Source organism: Echiichthys vipera (assembly GCF_963691815.1).
Source record: "Echiichthys vipera genome assembly, chromosome: 8".
Taxonomy (NCBI): domain Eukaryota; kingdom Metazoa; phylum Chordata; class Actinopteri; order Perciformes; family Trachinidae; genus Echiichthys; species Echiichthys vipera.
In genome coordinates, this window is record NC_139833.1 from 65,001 (window position 1) to 77,974 (window position 12,974).

Here is a 12,974-nt window from a genome sequence, read left to right on the forward strand (position 1 = left end):
GACCCTGTCCCTCTGTGTGGACCCTGTCCCTCTGTGTGAACCCTGTCCCTCTGGTTGGACCCTGTCCCTCTGGGTGGACCCTGTCCCTCTGGGTGGACCCTGTCCCTCTGTGTGGACCCTGTCCTCTGTGTGGACCCTGTCCTCTGTGTGGACCCTGTCCCTCTGTGTGGACCCTGTCCTCTGGGTGGACCCTGTCCTCTGTGTGGACCCTGTCCCTCTGTGTGGACCCTGTCCCTCTGTGTGAACCCTGTCCCTCTGGTTGGACCCTGTCCCTCTGTGTGGACCCTGTCCTCTGGGTGGACCCTGTCCCTCTGGTTGGACCCTGTCCCTCTGTGTGGACCTTGTCCTCTGGGTGGACCCCGTCCCTCTGGGTGGACCCTGTCCCTCTGTGTGGACCCTGTCCTCTGTGTGGACCCTGTCCCTCTGTGTGGACCCTGTCCCTCTGGGTGGACCCTGTCCCTCTGTGTGGACCCTGTCCCTCTGGGTGGACCCTGTCCCTCTGTGTGGACCCTGTCCCTCTGTGTGGACCCTGTCCTCTGTGTGGACCCTGTCCCTCTGTGTGGACCCTGTCCCTCTGGGTGGACCCTGTCCCTCTGTGTGGACCCTGTCCCTCTGGGTGGACCCTGTCCCTCTGAGTGGACCCTGTCCTCTGTGTGGACCCTGTCCCTCTGTGTGGACCCTGTCCCTCTGGGTGGACCCTGTCCTCTGGGTGAAATCATCGGCATGAGACACTTCTCCTCGGAGGCTAGTTGTCAGGATTAGCATCATTAGCATGCTATCATTAGCATGCTCCCCCCCAGCGTGCTCCTGTACAACACCTCCCCATGTACAGGACCTCCTGCTTGGTCCAAGACCCCCAGAAGTCGAGGCCCCCTGACCCGGCCGACCACAGACCCGTCGCCCTCACATCTGATGGCGGAGGTCCTGGAGGGACGGGTCCTGGTCCAGCTGAGGCCCCAGGTGAGGATGGTCCTGGCCCCTCAGTGCACCCCCACAGTCTGTCCGTCTGGGCCGTGTCCTGTCCGTCCGTCCTGGTGCTCAGTGACACTGACTCTGACGTTCAGCACCGAGGCTTCGTCCACACGACGGAAACAACCGGTTTTTCCCTTTTACACTGGTCCTGGTCCGTGATCCTGGTCCTGGTCCGTGATCCTGGATCTGGTCCTGGTCCTGGTCCTGGTCCTGGTCCTGGTCCTGGATCCTAAACGTGTGCGTCCACAGAAACCAGGTGCAGCAGCTCCAGACGCTGTAGTAGCCATGCCAGGCCTGGAGGTGGAGCTGTAACTGCCACAGAAACACACCAACAACAGAGAAGAAGAGACGGGGAGACGCTGGGAGCCCCTTCACTCTGCAGTTAGTGTCCTCACTGAGCAGAGGGGGCTGCTGGGAGCCCCTTCACTCTGCAGTTAGTGTCCTCACTGAGCAGAGGGGGCTGCTGGGAGCCCCTTCACTCTGCAGTTAGTGTCCTCACTGAGCAGAGGGGGCTGCTGGGAGCCCCTTCACTCTGCAGTTAGTGTCCTCACTGAGCAGAGGGGGCTGCTGGGAGCCCCTTCACTCTGCAGTTAGTGTCCTCACTGAGCAGAGGGTGCTGCTGGGAGCCCCTTCACTCTGCAGTTAGTGTCCTCACTGAGCAGAGGGGGCTGCTGGGAGCCCCTTCACTCTGCAGTTAGTGTCCTCACTGAGCAGAGGGGGCTGCTGGGAGCCCCTTCTCTCTGCAGTTAGTGTCCTCACTGAGCAGAGAGGGCTGCTGGGAGCCCCTTCACTCTGCAGTTAGTGTCCTCACTGAGCAGAGGGGGCTGCTGGGAGCCCCTTAACTCTGCAGTTAGTGTCCTCACTGAGCAGAGGGGGCTGCTGGGAGCCCCTTCACTCTGCAGTTAGTGTCCTCACTGAGCAGAGGGTGCTGCTGGGAGCCCCTTCACTCTGCAGTTAGTGTCCTCACTGAGCAAAGGGGGCTGCTGGGAGCCCCTTCACTCTGCAGTTAGTGTCCTCACTGAGCAGAGAGGGCTGCTGGGAGCCCCTTCACTCTGCATTTAGTGTCCTCACTGGGCAGAGGGGGCTGCTGGGAGCCCCTTCACTCTGCAGTTAGTGTCCTCACTGAGCAGAGGGGGCTGCTGGGAGCCCCTTCACTCTGCAGTTAGTGTCCTCACTGAGCAGAGGGTGCTGCTGGGAGCCCCTTCACTCTGCAGTTAGTGTCCTCACTGAGCAGAGGGGGCTGCTGGGAGCCCCTTCACTCTGCAGTTAGTGTCCTCACTGAGCAGAGGGGGCTGCTGGGAGCCCCTTCACTCTGCAGTTAGTGTCCTCACTGAGCAGAGGGGGCTGCTGGGAGCCCTGAGCCTAGAGCAGTTTAGCTCCGGATTCTCTTTGATCGTTGAAATAAAAACACGTTCATGAACATGAATAAACTTTCAGACTCAAGATGAAACGACTTTAATCATGAAAATTAGATTTGGTGCAAAAACGACATTTTATCAGTAAAAAATGAAAGTGACAGTCTGGAGACACCTGTTCAAAGTCTGCTGTCTCAGGTGTGTCTCAGGTGAGTCTCAGGTGTGTCTCAGGTGTGTCTCAGGTGTGTTTCAGGTGTGTTTCAGGTGTGTCTCAGGTGAGTCTCAGGTGTGTCTCAGGTGTGTCTCAGGTGAGTCTCAGGTGTGTCTCAGGTGTGTCTCAGGTGAGTCTCAGGTATGTGTCAGGTGTGTCTCAGGTGAGTCTCAGGTGTGTCTCAGGTGTGTGTCAGGTGTGTCTCAGGTGAGTCTCAGGTATGTGTCAGGTGTGTCTCAGGTGAGTCTCAGGTGTGTCTCAGGTGAGTCTCAGGTGTGTGTCTCAGGTGTGTGTCAGGTGTGTCTCAGGTGAGTCTCAGGTGTGTTTCAGGTGAGTCTCAGGTGTGTCTCAGGTGAGTCTCAGGTGAGTCTCAGGTGTCTCAGGTGTGAGTCTCAGGTGTGTCTCAGGTGTCTCAGGTGTGTCTCAGGTGTGTCTCAGGTGTGTCTCAGGTGTCTCCGGTGTGTTTCAGGTGAGTCTCAGGTGTGTCTCAGGTGGGTCTCAGGTGAGTCTCAGGTGAGTCTCAGGTGTGTGTCTCAGGTGTCTCAGGTGTGTCTCAGGTGTGTGTGTGTCTCAGGTGTGTGTCTCAGGTGTGTCTCAGGTGTGTCTCAGGTGAGTCTCAGGTGTGTCTCAGGTGAGTCTCAGGTGTGTCTCAGGTGAGTCTCAGGTGTGTCTCAGGTGAGTCTCAGGTGTGTCTCAGGTGTGTCTCAGGTGAGTCTCAGGTGAGTCTCAGGTGTGTCTCAGGTGAGTCTCAGGTGTGTCTCAGGTGAGTCTCAGGTGTGTCTCAGGTGTGTCTCAGGTGAGTCTCAGGTGAGTCTCAGGTGAGTCTCAGGTGAGTCTCAGGTGTGTCTCAGGTGAGTCTCAGGTGTGTTTCAGGTGTGTTTCAGGTGTGTCTCAGGTGAGTCTCAGGTGTGTCTCAGGTGAGTCTCAGGTGAGTCTCAGGTGTGTCTCAGGTGTGTCTCAGGTGAGTCTCAGGTATGTGTCAGGTGTGTCTCAGGTGAGTCTCAGGTGTGTCTCAGGTGTGTGTCAGGTGTGTCTCAGGTGAGTCTCAGGTATGTGTCAGGTGTGTCTCAGGTGAGTCTCAGGTGTGTCTCAGGTGAGTCTCAGGTGTGTGTCTCAGGTGTGTGTCAGGTGTGTCTCAGGTGAGTCTCAGGTGTGTTTCAGGTGAGTCTCAGGTGTGTCTCAGGTGAGTCTCAGGTGAGTCTCAGGTGTCTCAGGTGTGAGTCTCAGGTGTGTCTCAGGTGTCTCAGGTGTGTCTCAGGTGTGTCTCAGGTGTCTCCGGTGTGTTTCAGGTGAGTCTCAGGTGTGTCTCAGGTGGGTCTCAGGTGAGTCTCAGGTGAGTCTCAGGTGTGTGTCTCAGGTGTCTCAGGTGTGTCTCAGGTGTGTGTGTGTCTCAGGTGTGTGTCTCAGGTGTGTCTCAGGTGTGTCTCAGGTGAGTCTCAGGTGTGTCTCAGGTGAGTCTCAGGTGTGTCTCAGGTGAGTCTCAGGTGTGTCTCAGGTGTGTCTCAGGTGAGTCTCAGGTGAGTCTCAGGTGTGTCTCAGGTGAGTCTCAGGTGTGTCTCAGGTGAGTCTCAGGTGTGTCTCAGGTGAGTCTCAGGTGTGTCTCAGGTGTTTCAGGTGTGTCTCAGGTGAGTCTCAGGTGTGTCTCAGGTGAGTCTCAGGTGTGTCTCAGGTGAGTCTCAGGTGTGTCTCAGGTGTGTCTCAGGTGTCTCAGGTGAGTCTCAGGTGTGTCTCAGGTGTCACTGCAGCAGGCAGCCACAGGTGGCGTTCTTCTCCTTGTGTGTGGAGTTGAACAGCTGGATGGCCTGTTTGTTGATCAGAGTCCAGAAGTTGTGGAAGGAGATGCTGTGGCCGCCCGGGACCCCCATCAGGTCCAGGACCTGCCCCAGACCCTCCTCAGTGTCCACAGCCTAAAACAGGAAACAGGAAGTGAGTCAGCTCAGCGACACATGGATTCAGTTACCACAATAAAACTCCTGAGACAGTCATGTCTCCTTTAGTGGTCTACACTTAACCGTCTCCTTTAGTGTCTAAACTTAACCGTCTCCTTTAGTGGTCTACACTTAACCGTCTCCTTTAGTGTCTAAACTTAACCGTCTCCTTTAGTGGTCTACACTTAACCGTCTCCTTTAGTCTACACTTAACCGTCTCCTTTAGTGGTCTACACTTAACCGTCTCCTTTAGTGGTCTACACTTAACCGTCTCCTTTAGTGGTCTACACTTAACCGTCTCCTTTAGTCTACACTTAACCGTCTCCTTTAGTGGTCTACACTTAACCGTCTCCTTTAGTCTACACTTAACCGTCTCCTTTAGTCTACACTTAACCGTCTCCTTTAGAGGTCTACACTTAACCGTCTCCTTTAGTCTACACTTAACCGTCTCCTTTAGTGGTCTACACTTAACCGTCTCCTTTAGTCTACACTTAACCGTCTCCTTTAGTGGTCTACACTTAACCGTCTCCTTTAGTCTACACTTAACCGTCTCCTTTAGTGGTCTACACCTAACGGTCTCCTTTAGTGGTCTAAACTTAACCGTCTCCTTTAGTGGTCTACACCTAACGGTCTCCTTTAGTGGTCTAAACTTAACCGTCTCCTTTAGTGACTAAACTTAACCGTCTCCTTTAGTGTCTAAACTTAACCGTCTCCTTTAGTGACTAAACTTAACCGTCTCCTTTAGAGACTAAACTTAACCGTCTCCTTTAGTGACTAAACTTAACCGTCTCCTTTAGTGACTAAACTTAACCGTCTCCTTTAGTGTCTAAACTTAACCGTCTCCTTTAGTGACTAAACTTAACCGTCTCCTTTAGTGACTAAACTTAACCGTCTCCTTTAGAGACTAAACTTAACCGTCACCTTTAGTGTCTAAACTTAACCGTCTCCTTTAGTGACTAAACTTAACCGTCTCCTATAGAGACTAAACTTAACCGTCTCCTTTAGTGTCTAAACTTAACCGTCTCCTTTAGTGTCTAAACTTAACCGTCTCCTTTAGTGACTAAACTTAACCGTCTCCTTTAGAGACTAAACTTAACCGTCTCCTTTAGTGGTCTAAACTTAACCGTCTCCTTTAGTGACTAAACTTAACCGTCTCCTTTAGAGACTAAACTTAACCGTCTCCTTTAGTGACTAAACTTAACCGTCTCCTTTAGTGACTAAACTTAACCGTCTCCTTTAGAGACTAAACTTAACCGTCTCCTTTAGTGTCTAAACTTAACCGTCTCCTTTAGTGTCTAAACTTAACCGTCTCCTTTAGAGACTAAACTTAACCGTCTCCTTTAGTGTCTAAACTTAACCGTCTCCTTTAGTGACTAAACTTAACCGTCTCCTTTAGAGAGTAAACTTAACGGTCTCCTTTAGAGACTAAACTTAACGGTCTCCTTTAGTGGTCTACAGTAAGCGTGGTGGTGGTGGACCTGGGAGAACCCGGGCAGCTGGCTGGAGACCAGGGTCTGGAACTGGCTCGGGTTCATGGTCGGCCGGTCGTCGGCAGCTTCATGGAACTCTGTGACCAGAGCGTCTATGGCCAGCTCCAGATCTGAGAACTGAGACCAGAGTGTGTGTTAGCAGCGTGTTAGCAGTGTGTTAGCATCGTGTTCACAGGGTGTTAGCAGCGTGTTAGCAGCGTGTTAGCAGTGTGTTAGCAGCGTGTTAGCAGTGTGTTAGCAGCGTGTTAGCATCGTGTTCACAGGGTGTTAGCATGTTTATAGTGTTAGCATGTTTATAGTGTTAGCCTGTTTATAGCATTAGCATGTTTATAGTGTTAGCATGTTTATAGCGTTAGCATGTTGTAGTGTTAGCATATTTAGAGTGTTGGCATGTTTATAGTGTTAGCATGTTTATAGTATTAGCTAGTTTATCGCCTTAGCAGGATTATGGTGTTGGCATGTTTATAGTGTTAGCATGTTTATAGTGTTAGCATGTTTATAGCGTTAGCATGTTGTAGTGTTAGCATATTTAGAGTGTTGGCATGTTTATAGTGTTAGCATGTTTATAGTATTAGCTAGTTTATAGCCTTAGCAGGATTATGGTGTTAGCATGTTTATAGTGTTAGCATGTTGTAGTGTTAGCATGTTTATAGCGTTAGCATGTTTATAACATTAGCTAGGTTATAGCCTTAGCATGTTTATAGTGTTAGCATGTTTATAGCCTTAGCATGTTTATAGTGTTGGCATGTTTATAGTGTTAGCATGTTGTAGTGTTAGCATGTTTATAGCCTTAGCATGTTTATAGTGTTAGCATGTTTATAGCCTTAGCATGTTTATAGTGTTAGCATGTTTATAGCGTTAGCATGTTGTAGTGTTAGCATATTTAGAGTGTTGGCATGTTTATAGTGTTAGCATGTTTATAGTATTAGCTAGTTTATAGCCTTAGCAGGATTATGGTGTTAGCATGTTTATAGTGTTAGCATGTTGTAGTGTTAGCATGTTTATAGCGTTAGCATGTTTATAACATTAGCTAGGTTATAGCCTTAGCATGTTTATAGTGTTAGCATGTTTATAGCCTTAGCATGTTTATAGTGTTGGCATGTTTATAGTGTTAGCATGTTGTAGTGTTAGCATGTTTATAGCCTTAGCATGTTTATAGTGTTAGCATGTTTATAGCCTTAGCATGTTTATAGTGTTGGCATGTTGTAGTGTTAGCATGTTTATAGTGTTAGCATATTTAGAGCGTTGGCATGTTTATAGTGTTAGCATGTTGTAGTGTTAGCATGTTTATAGCCTTAGCATGTTTATAGTATTAGCAGGTTTATAGTGTTAGCATGTTTATAGTGTTAGCATGTTGTAGTGTTAGCATGTTTATAGCCTTAGCATGTTTATAGTATTAGCAGGTTTATAGTGTTAGCATGTTTATAGTGTTAGCATGTTTATAGTGTTAGCAGGTTTATAGTGTTAGCATGTTTATAGCCTTAGCATGTTTATAGTATTAGCATGTTTATAGTATTAGCAGGTTTATAGTGTTAGCATATTTAGAGCGTTGGCATGTTTATAGCCTTAGCATGTTTATAGTATTAGCATGTTTATAGTATTAGCAGGTTTATAGTGTTAGCATGTTTATAGTGTTAGCATGTTTATAGTGTTAGCATGTTTATAGTGTTAGCATGTTTATAGTGTTAGCAGTAACAGTAACAGCAGCACCGTCTGAGCCCCCCCCCCCCCCCCCCTGCTGAGGGCGTTGCCGTGTAAACACTGAGGTGATGAGGGAGGAATGTGGCCCCCGGGCAGAACGGGGCCCTCAGCAGCTGTTTGTTGAGCCCCGGGGACGTGAAACACCGTTGGAAGAGTCAAACAGCTGCAGGAGCTCAGGGCGCCACACCCTCCGCTCAGGCCACCGCGCCATGACCTCAGGGCGCCGCACCCTCCGCTCAGGCCACCGCGCCGTGTGCTCAGGGCGCCGCACCCTCCGCTCAGGCCACCGCGCCGTGTGCTCAGGGCGCCGCACCCTCCGCTCAGGCCACCGCGCCGTGTGCTCAGGGCGGCGGCCGCACAGCTGCTCACACACAGTTCAACATAAACCTGCTGCTGCTGGTGTTCAGACGACCACAACACTGGCTCATGAACCGGCTCATGGACCGGCTCATGGACCGGCTCATGGACCGGCTCATGGACCGGCTCATGGACCGGCTCATGAACCAGGTCATGAACCAGGTCATGGACCGGCTCATGAACCAGGTCATGGACCGGCTCATGAACCAGGTCATGGACCAGGTCATGAACCAGGTCATGAACCAGGTCATGGACCAGCTCATGAACCAGGTCATGGACCGGCTCATGAACCAGGTCATGGACCAGGTCATGAACCAGGTCATGGACCAGGTCATGAACCAGGTCATGGACCGGCTCATGAACCAGGTCATGAACCAGGTCATGGACCGGCTCATGAACCAGGTCATGAACCAGGTCATGGACCGGCTCATGAACCAGGTCATGGACCGGCTCATGGACCGGCTCATGAACCAGGTCATGAACCAGGTCATGGACCGGCTCATGAACCAGGTCATGGACCGGCTCATGGACCAGGTCATGAACCAGGTCATGGACCGGCTCATGAACCAGGTCATGGACCGGCTCATGAACCAGGTCATGGACCGGCTCATGAACCAGGTCATGAACCAGGTCATGGACCAGGTCATGAACCAGGTCATGGACCGGCTCATGAACCAGGTCATGGACCGGCTCATGAACCAGGTCATGGACCGGCTCATGAACCAGGTCATGGACCGGCTCATGGACCGGCTCATGAACCAGGTCATGGACCGGCTCATGAACCAGGTCATGGACCGGCTCATGAACCAGGTCATGAACCAGGTCATGGACCGGCTCATGGACCAGGTCATGGACTGGCTCATGGACCGGCTCATGAACCAGGTCATGGACCGGCTCATGAACCAGGTCATGGACCGGCTCATGAACCAGGTCATGAACCAGGTCATGGACCGGCTCATGAACCAGGTCAGAACCGTCAGGACGGAGTTGAACTGAACCTCGACGATTAAAAAACCTTCATGTTGTCTTTAAATATGCAAATGAGGCTAATTTGCATAAATGTCCAGAACAACAGACGTGAACATTCGATAAAGTTCAACATTCTGCTTTTGTCTTGTTAGCATTGTTAGCAATACTGTAGCATTTAGCAGACATGCTAGTTAGCTATAGTGTAGTATTTAGCACACATGCTAGTTAGCTATGGTGTAGCATTTAGCACACATGCTAGTTAGCTATAGTGTAGTATTTAGCACACATGCTAGTTAGCTATAGTGTAGTATTTAGCAGACATGCTAGTTAGCTATAGTGTAGTATTTAGCACACATGCTAGTTAGCTATAGTGTAGTATTTAGCAGACATGCTAGTTAGCTATAGTGTAGTATTTAGCAGACATGCTAGTTAGCTATACTGTAGTATTTAGCACACATGCTAGTTAGCTATAGTGTAGTATTTAGCAGACATGCTAGTTAGCTATAGTGTAGTATTTAGCAGACATGCTAGTTAGCTATAGTGTAGTATTTAGCAGACATGCTAGTTAGCTATAGTGTAGTATTTAGCAGACATGCTAGTTAGCTATGGTGTAGTATTTAGCACACATGCTCGTTAGCTATAGTGTAGTATTTAGCAGACATGCTAGTTAGCTATAGTGTAGTATTTAGCAGACATGCTAGTTAGCTATGGTGTAGTATTTAGCACACATGCTCGTTAGCTATAGTGTAGTATTTAGCAGACATGCTAGTTAGCTATAGTGTAGTATTTAGCAGACATGCTAGTTAGCTATAGTGTAGTATTTAGCAGACATGCTAGTTAGCTATAGTGTAGTATTTAGCAGACATGCTAGTTAGCTATAGTGTAGTATTTAGCAGACATGCTAGTTAGCTATAGTGTAGTATTTAGCAGACATGCTAGTTAGCTATACTGTAGTATTTAGCAGACATGCTAGTTAGCTATAGTGTAGTATTTAGCAGACATGCTAGTTAGCTATAGTGTAGTATTTAGCAGACATGCTAGTTAGCTATAGTGTAGTATTTAGCAGACATGCTAGTTAGCTATAGTGTAGTATTTAGCACACATGCTAGTTAGCTATAGTGTAGTATTTAGCAGACATGCTAGTTAGCTATAGTGTAGTATTTAGCAGACATGCTAGTTAGCTATAGTGTAGTATTTAGCACACATGCTAGTTAGCTATAGTGTAGTATTTAGCAGACATGCTAGTTAGCTATAGTGTAGTATTTAGCAGACATGCTAGTTAGCTATAGTGTAGTATTTAGCACACATGCTAGTTAGCTATAGTGTAGTATTTAGCAGACATGCTAGTTAGCTATAGTGTAGTATTTAGCAGACATGCTAGTTAGCTATAGTGTAGTATTTAGCAGACATGCTAGTTAGCTATAGTGTAGCTTTTGTTGTTTATGAACATTCATTATTGTCCTTTTTTCATCATGTCACAGAAACACAGTTGTTGTTGTTTTGACTCTAAAGTTCAACAAGAATAAAGTTTCATATTTAAACAAAACCACCGAGCAAAGTTCACAATAATCACAATAATCACAATAATCACAATAATAATAATAATAATAATAATCACTATAATCACTATAATCACAATAATCACAATAATCATAATAATCACAATAATCACAATAATCACAATAATCATAATAATCACAATAATCACAATAATCACAATAATCATAATAATCACAATAATAATAATAATAATAATAATCACTATAATCACTATAATCACAATAATCACAATAATCATAATAATCACAATAATCACAATAATCATAATAATCACAATAATCACAATAATCACAATAATCATAATAATCACAATAATCACAATAATCACAATAATCACAATAATCACAATAATAATAATAATAATAATAATCACTATAATCACTATAATCACAATAATCACAATAATCATAATAATCACAATAATCACAATAATCACAATAATCATAATAATCACAATAATCATAATAATCACAATAATCACAATAATCACTATAATCACAATAATCACAATAATCATAATAATCACAATAATCACAGAACAGATGAAAATAATAATGTTTGTAAACTTTGTAACAGAGTTCAGTTCTTACCTTCGTCTGAGACATCGAAGCTTCTACTGAACACACAACAACCAACACACGAGAGGAGCTGCAGCTGCTGCTGCTGCTGCTGCTACGACGACTACAACGACTACTGCTGCTACGACGACTACAACGACTACTGCTGCTACAACGACTACTACTGCTGCTACAACGACTACTACTACTGCTGTCCACGACACAAGAACCAAGAGGAGAGGAGCTGAGTCAACACACACACACACACAGAGAGAGGGAGAGAGAGACACACACACACACACACACAGAGACACAGACACACACACACACACACACAGAGACGGGAAGGAGCCGGAGCTTGTGAGGGAGGTGGAGCTCCCAGTTAGATCTGGGGGGGCTCACCTCCACACACAGTCTGGATCTGGACCCGTGCTCCTGGATAGGGGCTGGACCCTGGTCTTCTCTGGAGGGGCCCAGGGTGTGAGGGGCCGGGCGGGTGTGGGGAGACTCTCAAACCCCCGGCTGAGCGCCGCGGTGTTGGAGTTGACCCCGGTGGACCAGAGGGTGGCCTCCTTACGCCTGCGGGTGGAACGGCCTCCCTGATCTAAACCCCAGCGTCTGGTGTTAGACTTGTGTGCTGGTCCTGGATCCTCTTTAACAAACACCATGTTGGAACAGAAGGAGGCTCAGAAGTGGACCTGGTCCCAGAGCACACTAGGCCAAAGGTCCAGGATCCAGTCTGTGATGGTCTCATCTGATCTGAGGCCGGATGTTTTGGACACTCGGGTGAAGAGAGGGGCAGAGCTGTCAGCTGATCACCATCTGGGGATGAGTGGGTCAGAGGATGGGGAAGGTTCTGGACAGACCGGGTAAACCCAAACCAGTAGTGCGGGTGAACTGGGACCGTCTGGAGGAGGCCCCTGTCCCAGAGACCTGCAACTCACACCTCCGGAGGAGCTTTTCTGGCGTCCCTGTGGAGGTCGGGGGCATCGAACCGGAGCGGGCGATGTTCAAAGCTTCCACTCCTGAAGCTGCAGCGGTGAGCTGTGGCCTCAAGGTCTCAGGGGCCTCAAGGGGCGGGGACCCTGGAGCACCGTGGTGGACCCCGGGGGTCAGGGGTCCCCCTGAAGAAGGAGGCCTTCAGGATCTGGTCTCCCAGAAGACTCCGGAGGTGGTTCTGAGGTCCCCACAGGTCTGAAGGGCTGCAGCCTCTGCTGGGTCAGAGGCAAAGCAGCGGGTGTGGGAGGAGTTCACACAAGTCCTGGAGAAGGACTTTGGGGGGCACCGAGGTGCTTCTGGACCACCATTCAGCACCTCAGGAGGGGGACACGGGGAACCGTCCAAGCTGTTCACAGTAAGGACGGGACGCTGGTGCCCTCAGCTGATGAGGTCATGGGGCGGTGGAAGGACTCTGAGGAAGTCCTGAATGGGCCCAACACGCCCTCTTTTGTAGAGGCAGAGCTGGAGGCTGATGGGGATCATCGTCAACATCTCTGACAGAAGTCACTGAGGAAGGAAACAAGTCCACAGAGGCAAAGCCCCAGGATCCATGAGCTGCATCCACACATGCTGAAAGCTCTGGGTCTGGAGGGGCCGTCCTGGTCCTGGTCCTGGTCCTGGTCCTGGTCCTGGTCCTGGTCCTGGTCCACACGTCTCTGACACACTGGTGGAAGTCTGGGACAGAGCCGAGGGAGTGGCAGACCGGGGTGGTGGTTCCTGTTCAGAAAGGGGGACCAGAGGGTGTGAGCCAGTTCCAGGGGGATCACACTCCTCAGCCTCCCTGGTGAAGTCGACTCCAAGGTGCTGGAAAGGAGGTTGGTCCTGTAGAACCTCAGACTGAAGAGGAACCAGGTGGATCCAGTCCTGGACCTGGA

The 12,974-nt window shown here is 49.1% G+C and overlaps 1 protein-coding gene across 1 annotated transcript; it reads right to left on the reverse strand.

The window, feature by feature from the left end:
• Positions 1–2,897: 2,897 nt before the first annotated feature.
• On the reverse strand, positions 2,898–11,242 carry LOC310950721 (protein S100-A14-like). The gene is made up of 3 exons (XM_083918673.1): positions 11,134–11,242; positions 5,945–6,073; positions 2,898–4,445 (listed from the first exon to the last, which is right to left on the reverse strand). Exons 1-3 carry the CDS (start codon positions 11,146–11,148, stop codon positions 4,275–4,277), a joined length of 315 nt encoding a protein of 104 aa, XP_083774799.1. The 5' UTR covers positions 11,149–11,242; the 3' UTR covers positions 2,898–4,274.
• Positions 11,243–12,974: the final 1,732 nt, after the last annotated feature.